At 36.5% G+C, this 18,097-nt stretch overlaps 1 protein-coding gene across 2 annotated transcripts in view; it reads right to left on the bottom strand.

The window, feature by feature from the left end:
• Nucleotides 1–16,061: 16,061 nt before the first annotated feature.
• The window catches only part of KIF20B (kinesin family member 20B), a 69,648-nt gene continuing 67,612 nt past the window's right edge, over nucleotides 16,062–18,097 (bottom strand). For both annotated transcript variants that reach the window (XM_003255206.3, XM_003255207.3), the window contains exon 33: nucleotides 16,062–17,040. In XM_003255206.3, coding sequence (XP_003255254.2) covers nucleotides 16,963–17,040 — 78 coding nt within the window. In that variant the 3' untranslated portion in view covers nucleotides 16,062–16,962. The remainder of the gene's footprint in view (nucleotides 17,041–18,097) is intronic.

The following is an 18,097-nucleotide window of genomic DNA, read 5'->3' on the forward strand; positions in this document are numbered from 1 at the left end:
AATGCACCAAGGATACCAAGAGATGACTGCAGTTTCCATCTGATTTTGATACTTTATGTGTTAACAGGCAACTTTTTTATGTATATTCTCATTTAACCCTCCTTTCTTCCCATGAATGCCAATACTTGCCAAAGAGCACAGGGCCCTCGAGTGCCTTGGGTGCCCGCTCAGGTACTGCTTTTTCCTCCATCTTCTCTTCATTAAAACTGACTTTGCCAGGATCTGCTTCTTTCTGAGCTCAACTTAAAAAAAACAAAAATGGTCACAGATTTACTTAATATTCACTTGTCAAACACACAGTTGATAATCTTGAGGGAAAATACATCCAAGGCACATATACAACTATAGGAGTTATACATGTAGCATGGAAGTTCCATTTTATTATTTATTACATATTCTGGAAGACACACAAATAAATAGATTGAAAAAGGTCATTATCCTTTTTAAAAGTGTGTCAAACCAATTTCGATGGATAATGGCTCAATCTTCAAGATACAGTTGTTCCTCTGCTTATCCATGGTTCTACTTTCTGTAGGTTCAGTTACCCGTGGTAAACCATGGTTTAATACTGTCTGAAAATATTAAATAGAAAATTCTAGAAATAAACAATGTATAAGTTTTAAGTTGTGCCCCATTTGAATAGTGTGTTGAAATCCTACGCCATCCAACCGAGGATGTGAATCATCCATACTGTGTGAACACTTCCCATTAGTTCCTTAGTAGCCCTCTGGATTATCAGACTGACCATCAGTTATCACAGTGCTTACTTAATAAAGGCCCCAAAGTGCCACAGTAATGATGCTGGCATATTGTTATAATTGTTCTATTTTATTATTATTGTTAATCTCTTACTGTGCCTAATTTATAAATTAAACTTTGTATAGGAAAAATGTAATATACATAGGGTTCAGTATCTGCAATTTCAGGCATCCATTAGAGATCTTGGGATTTATCCCCGAAGGGTAAGAAAGGACTACTGAATAGCAGGAAAGCAACCACAGGTGATATGTCAGTGGATGGACATGGCTGTAGCCTAATAAACAGACCCTTGGTCTACGGGATCGTCGGTCATAGATAAGTACCTTGTCTTAAAATTTCCACAAAACACTTGAGAAACACTTGAGATTTAAAATCTACTTTTCTTCTTTCCATTAAAAATTTCAAAAATGAGTTTTAACTTTAGCTGACTAATAACCGATATACACATTATATCTCAAGTATGACTTTTTGGTGTTATGACACTCACAGTCAATTTTTTATGAACATTTTAATAGCGTATTGAAAAAGTCTTCTAAAGTAATGGTAAGAATTTATATTTTTCGTGAAGAATCAATATGTCTGTCAAGACAAAGAGTAATAAAATTACTTGATGTAGGACTGAAACATCTGTTTTATTTTCCCAATCTAAACAAAATTTCCTTGACGTTAGAGTTGTCACTAGCAACAATTCTTTTTTTAATTCTTTTCGTTATTTATAACATGTAGCTAAAAGTATTCATAGATACATAGTTTAAAAAACAAAAAAACCCTCAGAAGATACCTACTTTTAGAAAATGCAGTTTGAAAAACATCGGGCAAATTTGGAGGATCATGTATTATTGTTGTAAGTGAAGCAATGTAGGAAATAAAAACACAAAACTGGCATCTTGGTTCTGCATCAGTTTCTCTGACAAACTCTCAAAATAGATACTGTTTAGTAGAAAATGCACATTTTACAACATTGAGTAACACATATGGGCTAAAGTGGGCTTAACATGCCACTGATGGACACACAAATTCAAGCCCTTTGTGTGACATAAATACAAATACCAATTAAAGAAATGACAAATAATTTTTTTAATTGTCATCTTAGGGCAAGAACAGTCCCAAAATAAATGATGTATAGAGTGATGATACAAGTGGGCTAAGTCTTAGGATAAAATTTTCGTTCTTAAACTATATACTGCTAGGACATATACCGCGTAACTACTACTGTTTCACAGGACTAGCAACCATCAATCATCTTCTTGCTAATTGGTATACAAACTGCACAGAAATTATGTATCTGAAATTGGGCCTCTAAATTTGTCTCTAGATTCTATACAGAACTTAATCATGCTGAATCAACACCATGGGTCCATTTGTTATTTTACATGGATTTATGCCCTTAATCTACATGGAATGTATAACAAGAGAAAATTTAAAATGTGTTTTAGAACGAAAATACTAAACTAACGAAACTTTTAGCTAACTACAGCCAAAAAGCAATCATTTTTATTGTATGTACTATTAATTAGAAAAGACTATGCTAGTTCAAGACTTAGGTTCAGGAAGTCAAAATGGGCACCAAGTACTCTGTAGGCTGAGCAAGTCAGCAGGCAGCTGTTCTCCTTACAATGCCTCAGTACACAGGTGCCACCGTCTCAATGCAAGAGCTCAGAAAAGAAGCTGCAAGGTCAGAAGGGGTCTACTCCTCAGGTTGAAGAGACATGTAAATGATGCCTCATTCCACTCAGAAGTTACTAGCCAGGACACTAGAAAAAGAAATGGTGGATAGGAGGCAGGACTAACCTGCAGCTCCCACTCAGACAGAGCAGCGTGTGGAGATTCACATAATGAATTTTTGCTCCAAGAACTACCACAGGAACATACCAGGAAAGCCCAGAGGATCCACAGATCCTTTGAAGGAAGCAGATTGCTGCTGCAGGCGCCTGGAGACAGCCAAAACACTGTGAGTGCCCAAACTGTGAAAGACGGATCATCTGCCCCCAAACACACACCCTCAACGGGGAACCTGAAGGTCCAGATCACAGAAGAAGGATTTGACCTTACCTGTAGCTGAGACAAATTTAGAGAGCCAAGTGAAATGCAGGTGTAGAAGAGGCAGCAGGAAGAGCCCTGTGGGCACTCTTGGTCCCCAGGGAAGTCATTTCTGATTGGTCTCACAGGGGTCCTTGGGGAAGGCTGCCAGAGGAACTGGGAAAAGACCACAGGGAGAAGGAAACTTCCCGCTGAACTCTGTAACCATTTTGACCAAACACAAAGTTTCCTGGACAGAACCTGGCATAGGAGGGTGAAATATAAATAGTATATATAAATATGTAATTATATATAAAAATTATAAAATATAATATATAATTATATAATATATAACATATATTTTTTCTTTTTATATATAACAATATAATATATTTCAATACATTATACATTATAAAATATATATATGATGGAATACTATGCAGCAATAAAAAGGAATGAATTAACAGCATTTGCAGTGACCTCTATGAGACTGGAGACTATTATTCTAAGTGAAGTAACTCAGGAATGGAAAATCAAACATCCTATGTTCTCCTTGATATGTAGGAGCTAAGCTTTGAGGACTCAAAGGCATAAGAATGATACAATGGACTTTAGGGACTTGGAGGAAAGGGTGGGAGGGGGGTGAGGGATAAAAGACTACAAATAGGATGCAGTGTATACTGCTTAGGTGATGGGTGCACCAAAAGCTTACAAATCACCACTAAAGAACTTACTCATATAACCAAACACCACCTGTGTCCCAATAACCTATAGAAAAATAAAGTTTAAAAAAAAGAATAGAAAATATTTGCCTTGTTACCTACTACCCCCCCCAAAAAAGTGGGCTAAGGACATGAATAGACAACTCTCAAAAGAAGATATACAAATGGGCAACAAACACATTAAAAATGCTCAACATCACTAATTATCAGGGAAATGCAAATCAAAACCACAATGCAATGCTACCTTACTCCTGCAAGAATGGCCATAATTTAAAAATCAAAAAATAAGAGATGTTGGTGAGGATGTGTTGGAAAGGGAACACTTTTACACGGCTGGTGGGAATGTAAACTAGTACAGCCGCTATGGAAAACAGTGTGGAGATTCCTTAAAAGAACTAAAAGTAGATCTACCATTTGATCCAGCAATCCCACTACTGGGTATCCCTGAGGAAAAGAAGTCACTATATGAAAAAGACACTTGCACACGTATGTTTATAGCAGCACGATTCACAATTGCACAATTCACAATTAGCCTTCTGCTAAGAGAAGGCTAATTAATGAAAGGGAGTCGGGAGTAGGATTTAGAATAAATGCTTGTTGAAGCTCTCATGTGTTGGAGGATAAGAGGAACCATGCTATAGCTAAAATAAAGCCAATATCTCTGATGCGGTTGTGCAGAACTGCTTGGAGGGCTGCTGTATTAGCATCTGCTCGGCCGTACCATCAGCTAATTAGTAAAAAAGACATGATTCCTATACCCTCTCACTCAAAAAAGAATTGAAAGAGGTTGTTGGCGGTAACCAGAATTAATATTGTGATGAGGAAAATAAGTAAATATTTGAAAAATTGATTAATGTTACAGTCTGAGTTTATGTATCATATTGATAATTCCACAATATATCAGGTGACAAATAGTGCTACTGGGATAAATATTGCAAAGAAGTAGTCTAGTTTGAAGCTTAGTGAGAGTTTAAGAGTTTGGGCTGTCATTCAATGTCAGTTTGAGATAATGACTTCTTGGTCTGTACATATAAACAGTTTTTTAGTGAATTCAATATTTGGGGAAACCAGGAACTTTAATGTGTATGCAAAACTCTGACAGAGGCCAAATATTTTTTCAAAGGTGTTAGTCACCTATAATAAATGAAGGACTTTGAGGAATCAAATCAGCAAGTAAGAAAAATTCCCATGGAATGTCCCAGCTGGTCACACTTTGGGATTTGGCCAAAGCAACCTATATGCTCATGCATAAGCATATTGCAGCCTATCTGCTTTACAAAATATATGGAGAGGAAAGAAAATGCTAAACTGCAATCGCCGCAATTACAGCTGTAGTGATGGCTGAAAGCAGAGGTGAAGTAATATCTAAAGCACTTCTGTCTTGATCCAATGTAGTGAAGGGAAGATCAAGATTAGGAAGGCCAGGCAGTCAGGAGGTGAAGTGCAATTTCATATAACAGATTAGGGTAACCAGGACATCTCATTTATTTTCTCCTTTGGGCTGTGATAATATGAGACTCAGGTCAGTGAGAATATTCAGTATATTGGACTGTGACTTTACAAAAACCAATTGGACCAAGTGATGAACAAACTTTCTGAAAAGCCATTGGGATAAAACATAATTTAACATGCCACCAATAAATCATATTTTCCTGAATTTCTTTGAAGTTATTCTCTTGACTTTAATATTCTTAATCTCTCTTGAATGCTACTGAAGACTAAAAAATCATAATGAAAGAAGAATGCAGTAGCACATATCCTATTTCCATTTTTAGATATAAAATAAATGGCTTTCTTGTGCTTTTTGACAGTGCTTATCAATTTTTGGTAAACATTTGCTAAATGACTTGTAATCATATACAGGCGTAACTTTCTGTAAGAAAAAAATAAAATTTTAAACTCGTAAAACAGATTAGAAAGTGATTCTACTAATAATTAAAATTTATTTTCTTTACAAAAAGCTTCACAACAGGATTCCTCTAATGATCTTCCCTACAGTATTTAGAATTAATTCAACTTATACACCATTTCCAGTATCATCTATTGAGGTAGAATAGGGTCTGGAGGCAGGGAACCTAAGGTCGATTCATACAGACTTCCTAGAACTAAATCAAAAGTAAAACCCCAACTTACCACACCCAAGTGACAAAGGGATCAGAGGCTACTCCCTCTGCAACCCCTGCCACTTTTTCTGTGTGGCAGATAAAAAATTGAAAGTACCTCTGATTGGTTCCCTTCTGCAACAAATCAGGCTTGTGGCAGGCCAAGTCTTCATCTGCATAGAGTATAACTTTGTCACTTCACTTCAGCCTCTGATTGGTCCCCTCCCTCAATCAATCAGACTGATTGTGGGCCACTACTTCATTTACATAGGGTGTACACCAAGTAATCAATGGGAAACCTCTAGAGAGTGAACTCCAGAAAATTCTGTAACTAGGCTCTTGGGCCGCTTGCTTGGGCCTGCTCACATCCTGTGGAGTGTACTTTCGTTTTCAATAAATCTCTGCTTTTGTTGCTTCATTCTTTCCTTCCTTTGTTTTTGTGTTTTGTCCAATTCTTTTTTTGATATGCCAGGGACCTGGACACCCTCCACCCATAACACTGTGGAATTTCAAATTGTCCCAAAATCTGCTTCTCATCAAGTGAAATTATTAAAACTTGTATTCTAAAGTGAACTTTAATAAAATGCTTCAATTATAAATTGTATTTCTAACTCACCACATCTTATAATTCTTTGTCAAAAGATGTGTCTAAAAGCTTATCCACAACATGATCTCTTTTTATAATAAACATTAACTCTATAGCAAGGGGAAAAATATGTGCTACAAGCCAGAAAGTTTTACTTGGTAATGCCAGTTTTCTAATTTTAGCTTCTAGTCTCCAACGAATAGTATGAGAGTGTATGTGTGTGTGTGTGTGTGTGTGTGTGACAGACAGAAAATATTACCTTTTTCAGCTTTCTATTGAGGTAAAATGTCATACAATAAAAGTCACTCAATTTGAAAGGACAGCTTAATTTTTATTAACTGTATACACAACAATCAAAGTATAGGATAGATCCATTTCCCTGAAGGTTCTCATGTCCTTTGATCCCACATCCTGACCCCAGCCTCCAGGAAATTCCTAATCTTCCCTTTTCTCCCTATAGATTTGCCTCTTCTTATGGCTTTAATTTGCATTTCCCTGATAACTAATGACTTCCAGTATCTTTTCATATGCATTCTGACCATTGCCTGTATCTTCTTTAGTGAAGCACCTATTCAAGTCTTTTATGAGATTTTCGTTGGACTGTGTTCTCATTACAATTTTAGGAGTTCCTTATGTATTCCTATACATAAATCCTTTGATTAATGTATTGCAAAAAATATTTCCTTCCAGTCAGCAGCTTGTATGCAATGTGTTGTGTTTTTTTCAGGTTGCTGAATGACGAGTTAATGGGTGCAGCACACCAACATGGCACATGTATACATATGTAACAAACCTGCACGTTGTGCACATGTACCCTAAAACTTAAAGTATAATAATAATAAAATTAAAAAATATATTCTGTTTATGGGGTTTTTAGCAGTTTGACAATAATCTTCCTAAGTGCAGTTTTATTTGGATTTATCCTAGTTGGGATTTGCAGGGCTTCTAAGTCAATACATACTCATAGAAGCTGGAAAAACTGTGGGCCGTTATTTCTTCAAATAGTTCATCCTGCCTTATTTTCATTATTTTATCCTTCTGAATCTCCAACTACATGTGTTAACTCTTTTGATATTGTTCCACAGGACCCCAAGGCTCTGTTTTTTCCCTTCAATCTCCTTTACTCAGATTGTATCAATTGATCTGTCTTCAAGGTCACTGACACTTTCTTGTGACACCTCCAATGTGTGGTTAATTTTATCTAGTGGATTTTCCATTTCATTATTTTACCATTCTGTTGTACAATTCCGTTTGTTTTTATCTTTGTACTGTCCATTTCTCTTTCCTCATTGCTTTACTCATTAAGATGGCATTTCCTTTATATCCCTGAACATGTGCATAACAGCTCCTTTAAAGATTTTGCAAAATTCAACATTTAAGCAATGTCAAGGTTTTTTCTTGACTGCCTTCTGTCTTTACTGTGGGATTTTCCTGTTTCTTTCCATACCTAGTAATTTTTGACTATATACCATACATTTTAAAAGATAATGTCGGCTGCACATCTGTAATCTCAGCACTTTGGGAGGTCATGGCAGGCGGATCACCTGAGGTCATTGAGGGTTTGAGATCAGCCTGGCCAACATGGTAAAACTCCATCTCTACTAAAAATACAAAAATTAGCCGGGTATGATGGTGCACATCCGTACTCCCAGCTACTTGGGAGGCTGGGGCAGGAGAATCACTTGAACCCAGGAGGCGGAGGTTGCACTGAGCCAAGATTGCACCACTGCACACCAGCCTGGGTGACAAGAGTGAAACTCCATCTCAAGAAAAAAAAAAGATATGTTGTCGAAAATCTGCATTGTATCTTCCTCTAAAAGTGCTGATTTTTGTTCCAACAGGCATTTTGATTACTAGCTGGTTGCTTTCAACTTAAGTAGGCTTAGTTTTATGCTTTGTTAGTGTAGATCTGTGAAAAGCTCAAGGTGTTTCACAAGTCCTTTTAATTTGGCAGGACTCACTCTGTAAATTCTGACTCCCTTGTGGATCAAGGCTTGACTTTAATCCATATTCTAGAAAGGGACACTTATTTACAGTATAATAGCTGAAACAAGAAGGTAGAGTGTTTATCTTATTCGATCTCAGCAGGAAATGTGCATATTGGGAACCTCAAATTTTTGCCACTGTGCACATGTCCACAACAACAAAAGCACTGCATTAATTTAGGGGTTACAAATAGATGTTAGCAGGTCAGCAAATTTACAAATATAGAATCTATGAATAATGAAGACCAACTACGTTTTTCTAGATAGCATAATGAAAACATTTTAATGCTTTTAAAAGGCTGTGTTGATATAATGACTTTAATGGAAAATTTCCCTAAATATAATGTGTAGACCTCCTAAACAAGAATCGAAGATAACTTGCCTTACTCAGGGTCATCATTTTAATAATCAAGTCAACAAAGCTAAAATTCAATAAAACCTTTGTTTTAGATGTATAAATGTATGTTCTTAAATTTAAAAGCCACAGTTGGCAATAATTCTTAAGGTTTCTGCTTTATTTACCTTGTGTCTCTTATTGGTGTTTTTTTAAACCAATAGCTCAATACATCTTATTTGTATGACCTTGCAGAATTAAGTAAAGTTTACGGCTCTGGGTGAAGAGAATGTATTTCTAATGTCCCCCTAGGTCTAAATTCTATTTCTTTTCTAACTGTCACTGTTTTGGCTTCTAGATGCTCTCTCTTCTTCCTAATTTTCTATGTCTAATCTTCTGTGTCCTGAAAAAAAATAAGAAAGCCAACTGTATTATTAAAAAATTAAAGACAAGAGGGGGTGGAGCAAGATGGCGAAATAGAAAGCCCCACCAATCGACCCCCGACTAGGATACCAAGTTAACGATTATCAACTATCTACACAGAAAAAACACCTTCATTAGAACCAAAAATCAGGTGAGAGCTCATACCAACTGGTTTTAACTTCATATAGCTGAAACAGGCAGTGAAGAGACAAAAAAAAAAAGAAAAAAGTAATCCTGATTCACCTGTGCCACTCTTCCCCCACCCCCAGCAGCAGCATGGTGTTGAGAGCTTCTCTGGGCACTGAGGAAGGGAGAACACAGAAAATTATGAGGCACTGAACTCAGTGCTGTTCTGTTAGAGCAGAAAGGAAAGCAGAGCCAAACTCCACTGAGACCCACCCACGGAGAAAGCAATCAAACCAGCCCTAGCCAGAGGGGAACCACCAACATCAGCAGTCAGAACTTGAGATCCTGCAAACCTCACCAATGCCAGCTACAGGACTGTGTCTCCAAGTAAACCTGAAAGGCAGTCTAGGCCATAAGGACAGCAACTCCTGGGAGAGTCTTAGTGCCAAATTAGACCCAGAGACAGTGGACAGAAGGGGCACGTGACATCTGGGGCAGCCAAGGGGATGCTAGCATAACCCCTCCCCTAACACCAGGCTACACAGCTCATGGCTCCTAAACAGACCCCTTTCTGCCACTTGAGTAGAAGTGAGAAAAGAGTGAGGAGGACTTTGTCTTGAATCGTGGATACCAGCTCAGCCACAGCAGGACAGGGCCCTAGTCAGAGTCATGAAGCACCCATTCCAGGCCGTAGTTCCCAGAAGATATTTCTAGACACACCCCGGGACAGAAGAGAACCCGATGCCTTCAAAGAAAGGACCTATCCCAGCCAACATTCATCACCTGCTAACTGAAGAGCCCTTGGGCCCTGAATAACCAGTGCAATACCCAGATACCACAAGAAGGCCCTGGGTGAATCTCTGAGGCTTGCTGGCTTCAAGTTGAGACTCAGCACATAACCAGCTTTGGTGGCTATGGGGTAAAACTTCTGCTTGAGAAAGCACAGGAGAAAGTAAAGGGGACTTTGTCCTGCACCTTAGGTACCAGCATGGCCACAGTGGGTTACAGCATTAAGTGGACCATTGGGGTCCCCAATTCCAGGATTTGGATGGAATTTCTGGAACTGCCCTGGGCCAGAGGGGAGCCCACTGCCTTCAAGAGTGGGTCCCAGGCCAGGCAGCATTCAAGACAAGCTGACTTAAGCAACCCTAAACCTTAAGGGAACATCTGTGATACTCTGGCAGTACTCCTTGTGGCAGGGGGTGGTGGCGGCTACGGGGTGAGGCTCCGCTCCCTTTGGAAAGGGGACAAAAGAGTGAGAAAGACTGCATCATGTAGTTTGAATGCTGGCTCAGCCACAATACAACAGAACACCAAGTAAATTTCTAAGGTTTTTGACGCTAGTCCCTGATTCTCAGACAATACTTCTGGGCCCATCCAGGGTTTAGGGGCCCTCACCGCCTTCATGGGAAGGATGCAGGCCTGACTGGCTTTGCCACTTGATGAGTGTAGAATCCTGGGGTCTTGAGCAAACATAGGCAGTAGCCAGGGAGAGGTTACAGCAGGCCTTGGGCAAGACCCAGTGCTGTGCTGGCTTCAGGTATGACCCAGTACAATCATAGTGGTGGTAGCCACAGGGGTGCTTCTGTCACTCCACTCCCAGCTCTAAGTGGTTCAGAATAGAGAGAGACTCTGCATGTTTGGGAGAAAATAAGAAAAGGGAACAAGAATCTCTGCCTAGTAATCCAAAGAATTCTCCCAGGGCTTGTCCAAGACCAGCAAGGCTATACTCCTATAAGCCTGGAAGAACCACAGTGTTAGTGGGCTTCGGGTGCCCCCTAAAGTAGATACAGCTTAGATCACAACATCCAGGCCTTTTCAAATATCTGAAAAGCATTACCAAAGGACAGCTACAAATAAGCCCAGACAGTGAAGACTACAATAAATACCTAACTCTTCAAGGCCCAGACACCAAAGAACATCTACTAGCATCAACACCATCCAGGAAAGCATGATGTCAACAAATGAACTAAACAAGGCACTTGGGACCAATCCTGGAGAAACAGAGATATGTGACCTTTCAGACAGAGAATTCAAAATAACTGTGTTGAGGAAACTCAAAGAAATTCCAGGTAACACAGAGAAGGAATTCAGATAAATTCTGTAAGATAAATTAAACAAAGGGATTAAAATAATTTTTAAAAATCAAGCAGAAATTCTGAAGCTGAAAAATGTAATTGGCATAGTGAAGAATGCATCCAAGTCCTTTAATAGCAGAATTCATCAAGCAGAAGAATTAGTGAGCTTGAGGACAAACATTTAAAATACAGTCAGAGGAGACAAATGAAAAGAGAATAAAAAACAATGAAGCATGGCAACAGGATCTAGAAGACAGCCTCAAAAAGACAAATGTAAGAGTTACTGGCCATAAAGAAGAGGCAGAGGGATAGAAATTCAAAGGGATAATAATAGAGAACTTCCTAAACCTAGAGAAAGATATCAATATCCAAGTACAAAAAGGTTATGGAATATCAAGCAGATTTAACTCAAAGAAGACTACCTCAAGGCATTTAATAATTAAACTCCCAAAGGTAAAGGATAAAGGAAGGATTCGAAAAGCAGCAAGAAAAAAGAAACAAATAATATACAAAGGAGCTCCAATGTCTGGCAGTAGACTTTTCAGTGGAAATCATACAAGCCAGGAGAGTGGCCAGACATATTTAACGTGCTGAAGAGAAAAATATACTATCCTAGGATAGTATATCCAGCAAAAATATCCTTCACACATGAAGAAGAAATAAAGACTTTCCCAGACAAACAAGAGCTGAGGGATTTCATCAATACCAGACCTGTCCAACTAGAAATGCTAAAGGGAGTACTTCAATCAGAAAGAAAAGGGGATGACTAAGTAATAAACAATCCTCTGAAAAAACAAATCTCACTGGTAATAGTAAGTACACAGAAAAACATAGAACACTGTAACTCTGTACCTATGGTGTGTAAACTACTCTTACCCTAAGCAGAAAGACTAAATGACAAACCAATCAAAAATAACAGCTACAACTCAAGACATAGTCAATACAATAAGATATGAATAGAAACAACAAAAAGTTAATAAGCAGGGGTATGAAGTTAAAAAGTAGAGTTTTTATTAGTTTTATTTTTGCTTGTTTATGTAAATAAATAATGCTGTTATCAGGTTTAAAATAATGGGTTATAAGATAGTATTTGCAAGCTTCATGGTAAACTCAAACCAAAAAAAACATACAATGAATACACAAAAAATAAAAACGAAGAAATTAAATATTATCACCAGAGGAAAATCACCTTCACTAGAGGAAGTCAGAAAGAAAGAAGACTAGAAAACAAACAACAAAATGACAGTAGTGAGCCCTTACTTATCAATAACAATGAAATGTAAATGAACTAAACTCTCCAATCTAAAATACAGACTGACTGAATGGATGAAAAAATAAGTCCCACTGATATGTTACCTACAAGAAACACACTTCGCCTATAAAGATACACACAGACTGAAAGAAAGAAAGGGAAAAATATATTCCATGCCAATGGAAACCAAAAGAGCAGGAGTCACTACAGTTATATCAGACTAAATCAATTTCAACAAAATAACTATAAAAAGAGACAAAGTCATTATATAATGAAAAAGGGATCAACTAAGCAAGAGGATATAACAATGATAAATATATATGAATCCAAACTGGCACATCAGATATATAAAGCAAGTATCATTAGAAGTAAAGAGCAAGATAGGCCCCAATACAATAATAGCTGGAGACTTCAACACCCCACTTGCAGCATTGGACAGATCTTCACAGAAAATCACAAAAGCAACATCAGACTTAATCTGTACTACAGACCACATGGATCTAATATTAAACAGATATTTATAGAACATTTCCTCCAAGAGCTGCAGAATACATATTTTTTTCCTCGGCACATGGAGCATTCTCAAAGACCACATTTTAGCTCACAAAATAAGCCTTACCACATTCAAAAAATGGAAACATCATCAAGCATCCTCTCTGACTACAATGGAATAAAACTAGAAATTAATAACAAGGCAAATTTTGGAAACTGTAAAAATACATGGAAATTAATATGCTCCTGAATAACCAGTGGGTCAATAAAGAAATTAAGAAAGAAACTGAACAATTTCTTGAAACAAATGATAATAGAAACACAACATACCAAAACCTAGGGGATACAGAAAAAGCAGCTCTCACAAGGAATTTATAGCTATAAGTGTCTACATCAAAAAAAGAGGAAAAACTTCAAATAAACAATTTAACAATGCACCTTAAAGAACTAGAAAAGCAAGAGCAAACCACACCCAAAATTAGTAGAAAAGAAATAATAAAGATCAGAGCAGAAATAAACAAAACTGAAATAAAAAATAAAAAAGATCAATGAAACAAAAAGTTGGTTTTTGAAAAGTTAAACAAAATTGACAAACCTTTAGCCAGACTAAGAAAAAAAGAGAGAAGATTCAAATAAAATCAGAAATGAAAAAGGAGATAATACAACCGATACCACAGAAATTAGAGGCTACTATGAGCAACTACGTCAGTAAATTGAAAAATCTAGAAGAAATGGACAAAATTCCTAGATACACAAAACCTACCCAAGATTGAATCAGGAAGAAATCCAAAATCTGAACAGCCCAATAAGTAACGAGATCGAAGTTGTAATAAAAAGCCTCCCAGTAAAGAAAACCCTGGGATCCAATGGATTCACAGCTGAATTCTACCAAACATTTAAAGAACTAATGCCAATCCTACTCAAACTATTCCAAAATACAGAGGAGGAGGGAATACTTCCAAATGCATTCTACAAGGCCAGTATTACCCTGATACCAAGAACAGACAAAGACACACCAAAAAGAAAACTGCAGGCCAATGTCTCTGATGAATACTGATGCAAAATGACCTCAACAAAGTACTAGCAAACTGAATTCAACAATACATTAGAAAGATCATTCATCATAACCAAGTGGGATTCATCGCTGGTATGTAAGGATGGTTCAACATACACAAATCAATGAATGTGCTATATCACATCAACAGAATGAGGAATAAAAACCATATGATCATTTCAATTCATGTTGAAAGGGCATTTGATAAAATTCAACATCCCTTCATGATAAAAGCCCTCAAAAAGCTGGATATAGATGGAACATACTTCAACATAATAAAAGCCATATATGACAGACCAACAGCTAGTATCATACTGAATGGGGAAAAACTGAAAGCCTTTCCTCTAAGATTTGGAACACAAGGATGCCCACTTTCACCACTGCTATTCAACATAGTACTGGAAGTCCTAGCTAGAACAATCCAAGAAGAAAAAGATACAAAGGGCATCCTTGAAAAGGAAGAAGTCAAATTATCCTTGTTTGCTGATGATATAATCTTATATTTGGAAAAACCTAGAGACCACAAGAAAATTATTAGTACTGATAAATTTAGTAAAGTTGCAGGATACAAAATCAATGTACAAAAATCAGTAGCATTTCTATATGCCAACAGCGAACAATTTGAAAAAGAAATTTAAAAAGTAATCTCATTTACAACAGCCACACATAAAATTAAATACCTAGAAATTAACCAAAGAAGTGAAAGATTATCTATAATGAAAACTATAAAACACTGATGAAGAAAATTGAAGAGGACCCCAAAACATGGACAAATATTCCATGTTCATGGATTGGACAAATCAATATTTTTAAAATGTCCATACTGACCAAAGCAATCTACAGTTACAAGGCAATCCCTATCAAAATACCAATTACATTCTTCACAGAAATAGAAAAAATAATCCTACAATTTATATGGACCCACTAAAGACCCAGAACAGCCAAAACTATCCTAAGCTAAAAGGATAAAACTGGAGGAATCACATTACCTGACCTCAGATTATACCATAGAGCTATAGTAACCAAAACAGCCTGGTACTGACATAAAAGCAGACACATAGACCAATGGGACAGAATAACCCAGAAACAAATCCACACAACTACAGTGAACTCATTTTTGACAAAGGTGCCAAAAACAATGGGGAAAAGACAGTCTCTTTAATAAATGGTGCTGAGAAAATTGAATATCCCCACATAAAAGGATGAAACTAGACCCCTATCTCTTGACATATACAAAAAACAAATCAAAATGGATTAAGGATGTAGATCTAAGACCTCAAGCTATGAAACTACTATAAGTAATCATTGAGGAAAATCTCCAGAACACTGGCCTAGGCAAAGACTTCTACTAGAGCAATACCCCACAAACAAAGGCAACCAAAGCAAAAATGGACAAATGAGATCACCTCCAGTTTAAAGCTTCTGCACGGCAAAGAACACAAACAACAAAGTGAAGAAACAACTCACAGAATGAGAGAAAACATTTGCAAACTATCCCTCTAACAAGGGATTAATAACCAGAATATGTAAAGTGTTCAAACAACTCTATAGGAAAACATCTAAACAACTGACTAAAAAAAAAAAAAAAAATGGGCAAAAGATTTAAATAGACATTTCTCAAAAGAAGACATAAAAATGGCAAATAGGCATGTGAAAAGGTGATCAACATCACGGATTATCAGAGGAATGCAAATCAAAACTACAATGAGGTATCATCTCACCCCAGTTAAAATGGCTTATATCCAAAAGATAGGCAGTAACAAATGCTGATAAGGATATAGAGAAAAGGGAACACTTGTACACGGTTGGTAGGAATGTAAATTCGTACAACCAGTATGAAAAACAGTTTGGAGCTTCCTCAAAAAACTACCATATGGTCCAGCAATCCCACTGCTGGGTATGTACCCAAAAGAAAGGAAACAGAAGAGATATCTGCACACCTATGTTTGTTACAGCACCGTTTACCATAGCTAAGATTTGGAAGCAACCTAAGTGTCCATCAAAAGATGACTGGATAAAAAAACATGTGGGACATAAACATTCAGCTGTAAAAAAAGAATGAAATCCTGTCATTTGCAACAACATGGATGGAACTGGAGATTATTATGTTAATAAGCCAGGCACAGAAAGACAAAGACTGCATGTTCTATTTATGGGATCTAAAAATAAAATCAATTGACCTCGTGGACATACAGAGTAGAAGAATGGTTACCAGTGGCTGGTAAGGGTACTGAGGGTTGCAGGGGGAGGTGGGGATGGTTAATGGGCACAGAAACAAATAAGATAAAAAGAATGAGTATGATCTACTATTTGATAGCACAACAGGGTGACTATAATCAATAATAACTTACCTGTATATTTTTAAATGATTTAAAGCATGTAATTGGATTATTTGTAATTCAAAGGAAAAATGCTTGAGGGGATGGATACCTCATTCTCCATGATACACGTATTTCACATTGCATGCCTGTGTCAAAGCATCTCACGTACCCCGTAAATATATACATGTACTATGTACCCACAACATTTTTACAAAATAAGTGAGACATTCTAATTAAAGACTTGAGATCTTTTCTAAATAATGTATATACATGTTTTGTGATCTGTACACACTTATTCTCCAAATCCTAGCTATAATCCAAACAGATATGTAAAATCAGTTGTATAACAGATAAAGTAAAAAACAATTCATAAGACATTGTTAAATATAAGTAAACCAAATACCTGACCTATTACATCCTGTATAGCCAAATAAATGAGAATAACAGCCTCTTTCCTAGGATCTTCACTGATCCAATGTCTGAGATAATAGGGAAATACAGTTTGAAAGACGCTATTATAAAAAAGCCTTATAAAAATACACAAATTTTGACTCATTTATTGAATTAAAATTATACTATGTATAAAACAGAAATCTATATGCAGAGTGATTTAATGCATCATAATATATACATTTATCTTTACAATACAGGATGCAAGTTCCAATGATTATGACTATAAAATTTGTATTAAACATTTCCATTAAGTGATTTATTTGGCTGTTTTTGTTCGAAGTCGTCGTTTGATAATCTGGTGATCACTCTCCTTCATTTTCTGGTCCATTAAAATCTGAAATTAAAAATTTCATAGTTTTTCAAAGCTTGTAAGTGAAAATAAAAATAAAAGCTTGTTTATAATGAATAAGACATGTTCATGTGCTTAATAACTGAAATGATACACTGGAGAATTTTTTTACTTAGACTACAGATATGCCATCTTCTATAAAAATTTCTTTAAAAAATAGACTTTGTAAAAGATTCAACACTATCAAATTCTAGAAGTAAAATAACCTAGACTCCATAATGAATTCAAGGCAAATATAACTTAATTGCTAAAATATTTAGAGACAAGTGCCTCAAATAATTTTTAAGAAATGATCTTTCATGGCAACAAATGTATAACTTAGAAAGTAGAAAGCACATTATATAGTAACTAGGAAAACAATTTTCAGCCAAGGGAAGAAATCAGGTACTAATCAAACAGATGCTCAAAAATAACTGACAGAATGGTACTTACAACACCATGCCCTAATTTACCCTAACTCTACATCTTGCATTCAAGTGTCAATCTCATATCTGAAAGCTCTTGTTGCAAAAAAGGTTTCTCCTGATTTTTCTTGGCCACTTCTTTTTGATTTAATTTTTAAAATTTCTTTTAATTATTTTTTTACCTTCACTTTCATCCACTAAGCAAATGCAAGCATGACAGAAAATTTGAGCTTTCCCTCTGACAGCACATACTGCTGTGAATCAGGAGAATGAGTCATAGAGTCAGGGTGATAACTACAGTCTCTTCCTAATAGATCCTCAAAGGCTTAGGGGAAAGGTGGGAGGAAATGGCTGAATGTCTGTTTTATATTTTTACCAGGAACACTTGGGCCCAGATTTGTACAACTCCTGTGATTTAAAAAAGAGAAAGAAAAAAAAAAAGATTCTGGAGGCAAATAAGTTACTAAATGGTGACGATTCTATTATTGGAAATAAATTCCTCTGATGCATTTTCAAATGCAAATGCATGACACTTGTATACATTTAATACAGTATTTATATTTAATTAGTATAAACTTAACACATGTGAGACTAAAAGCATGACCTTTAAAGCATGTGTTTTCAGAGTTCTAAAGAAT

The sequence above is a fragment of the Nomascus leucogenys genome, chromosome 3 (assembly GCF_006542625.1).
Source record: "Nomascus leucogenys isolate Asia chromosome 3, Asia_NLE_v1, whole genome shotgun sequence".
NCBI lineage: Eukaryota > Metazoa > Chordata > Mammalia > Primates > Hylobatidae > Nomascus > Nomascus leucogenys.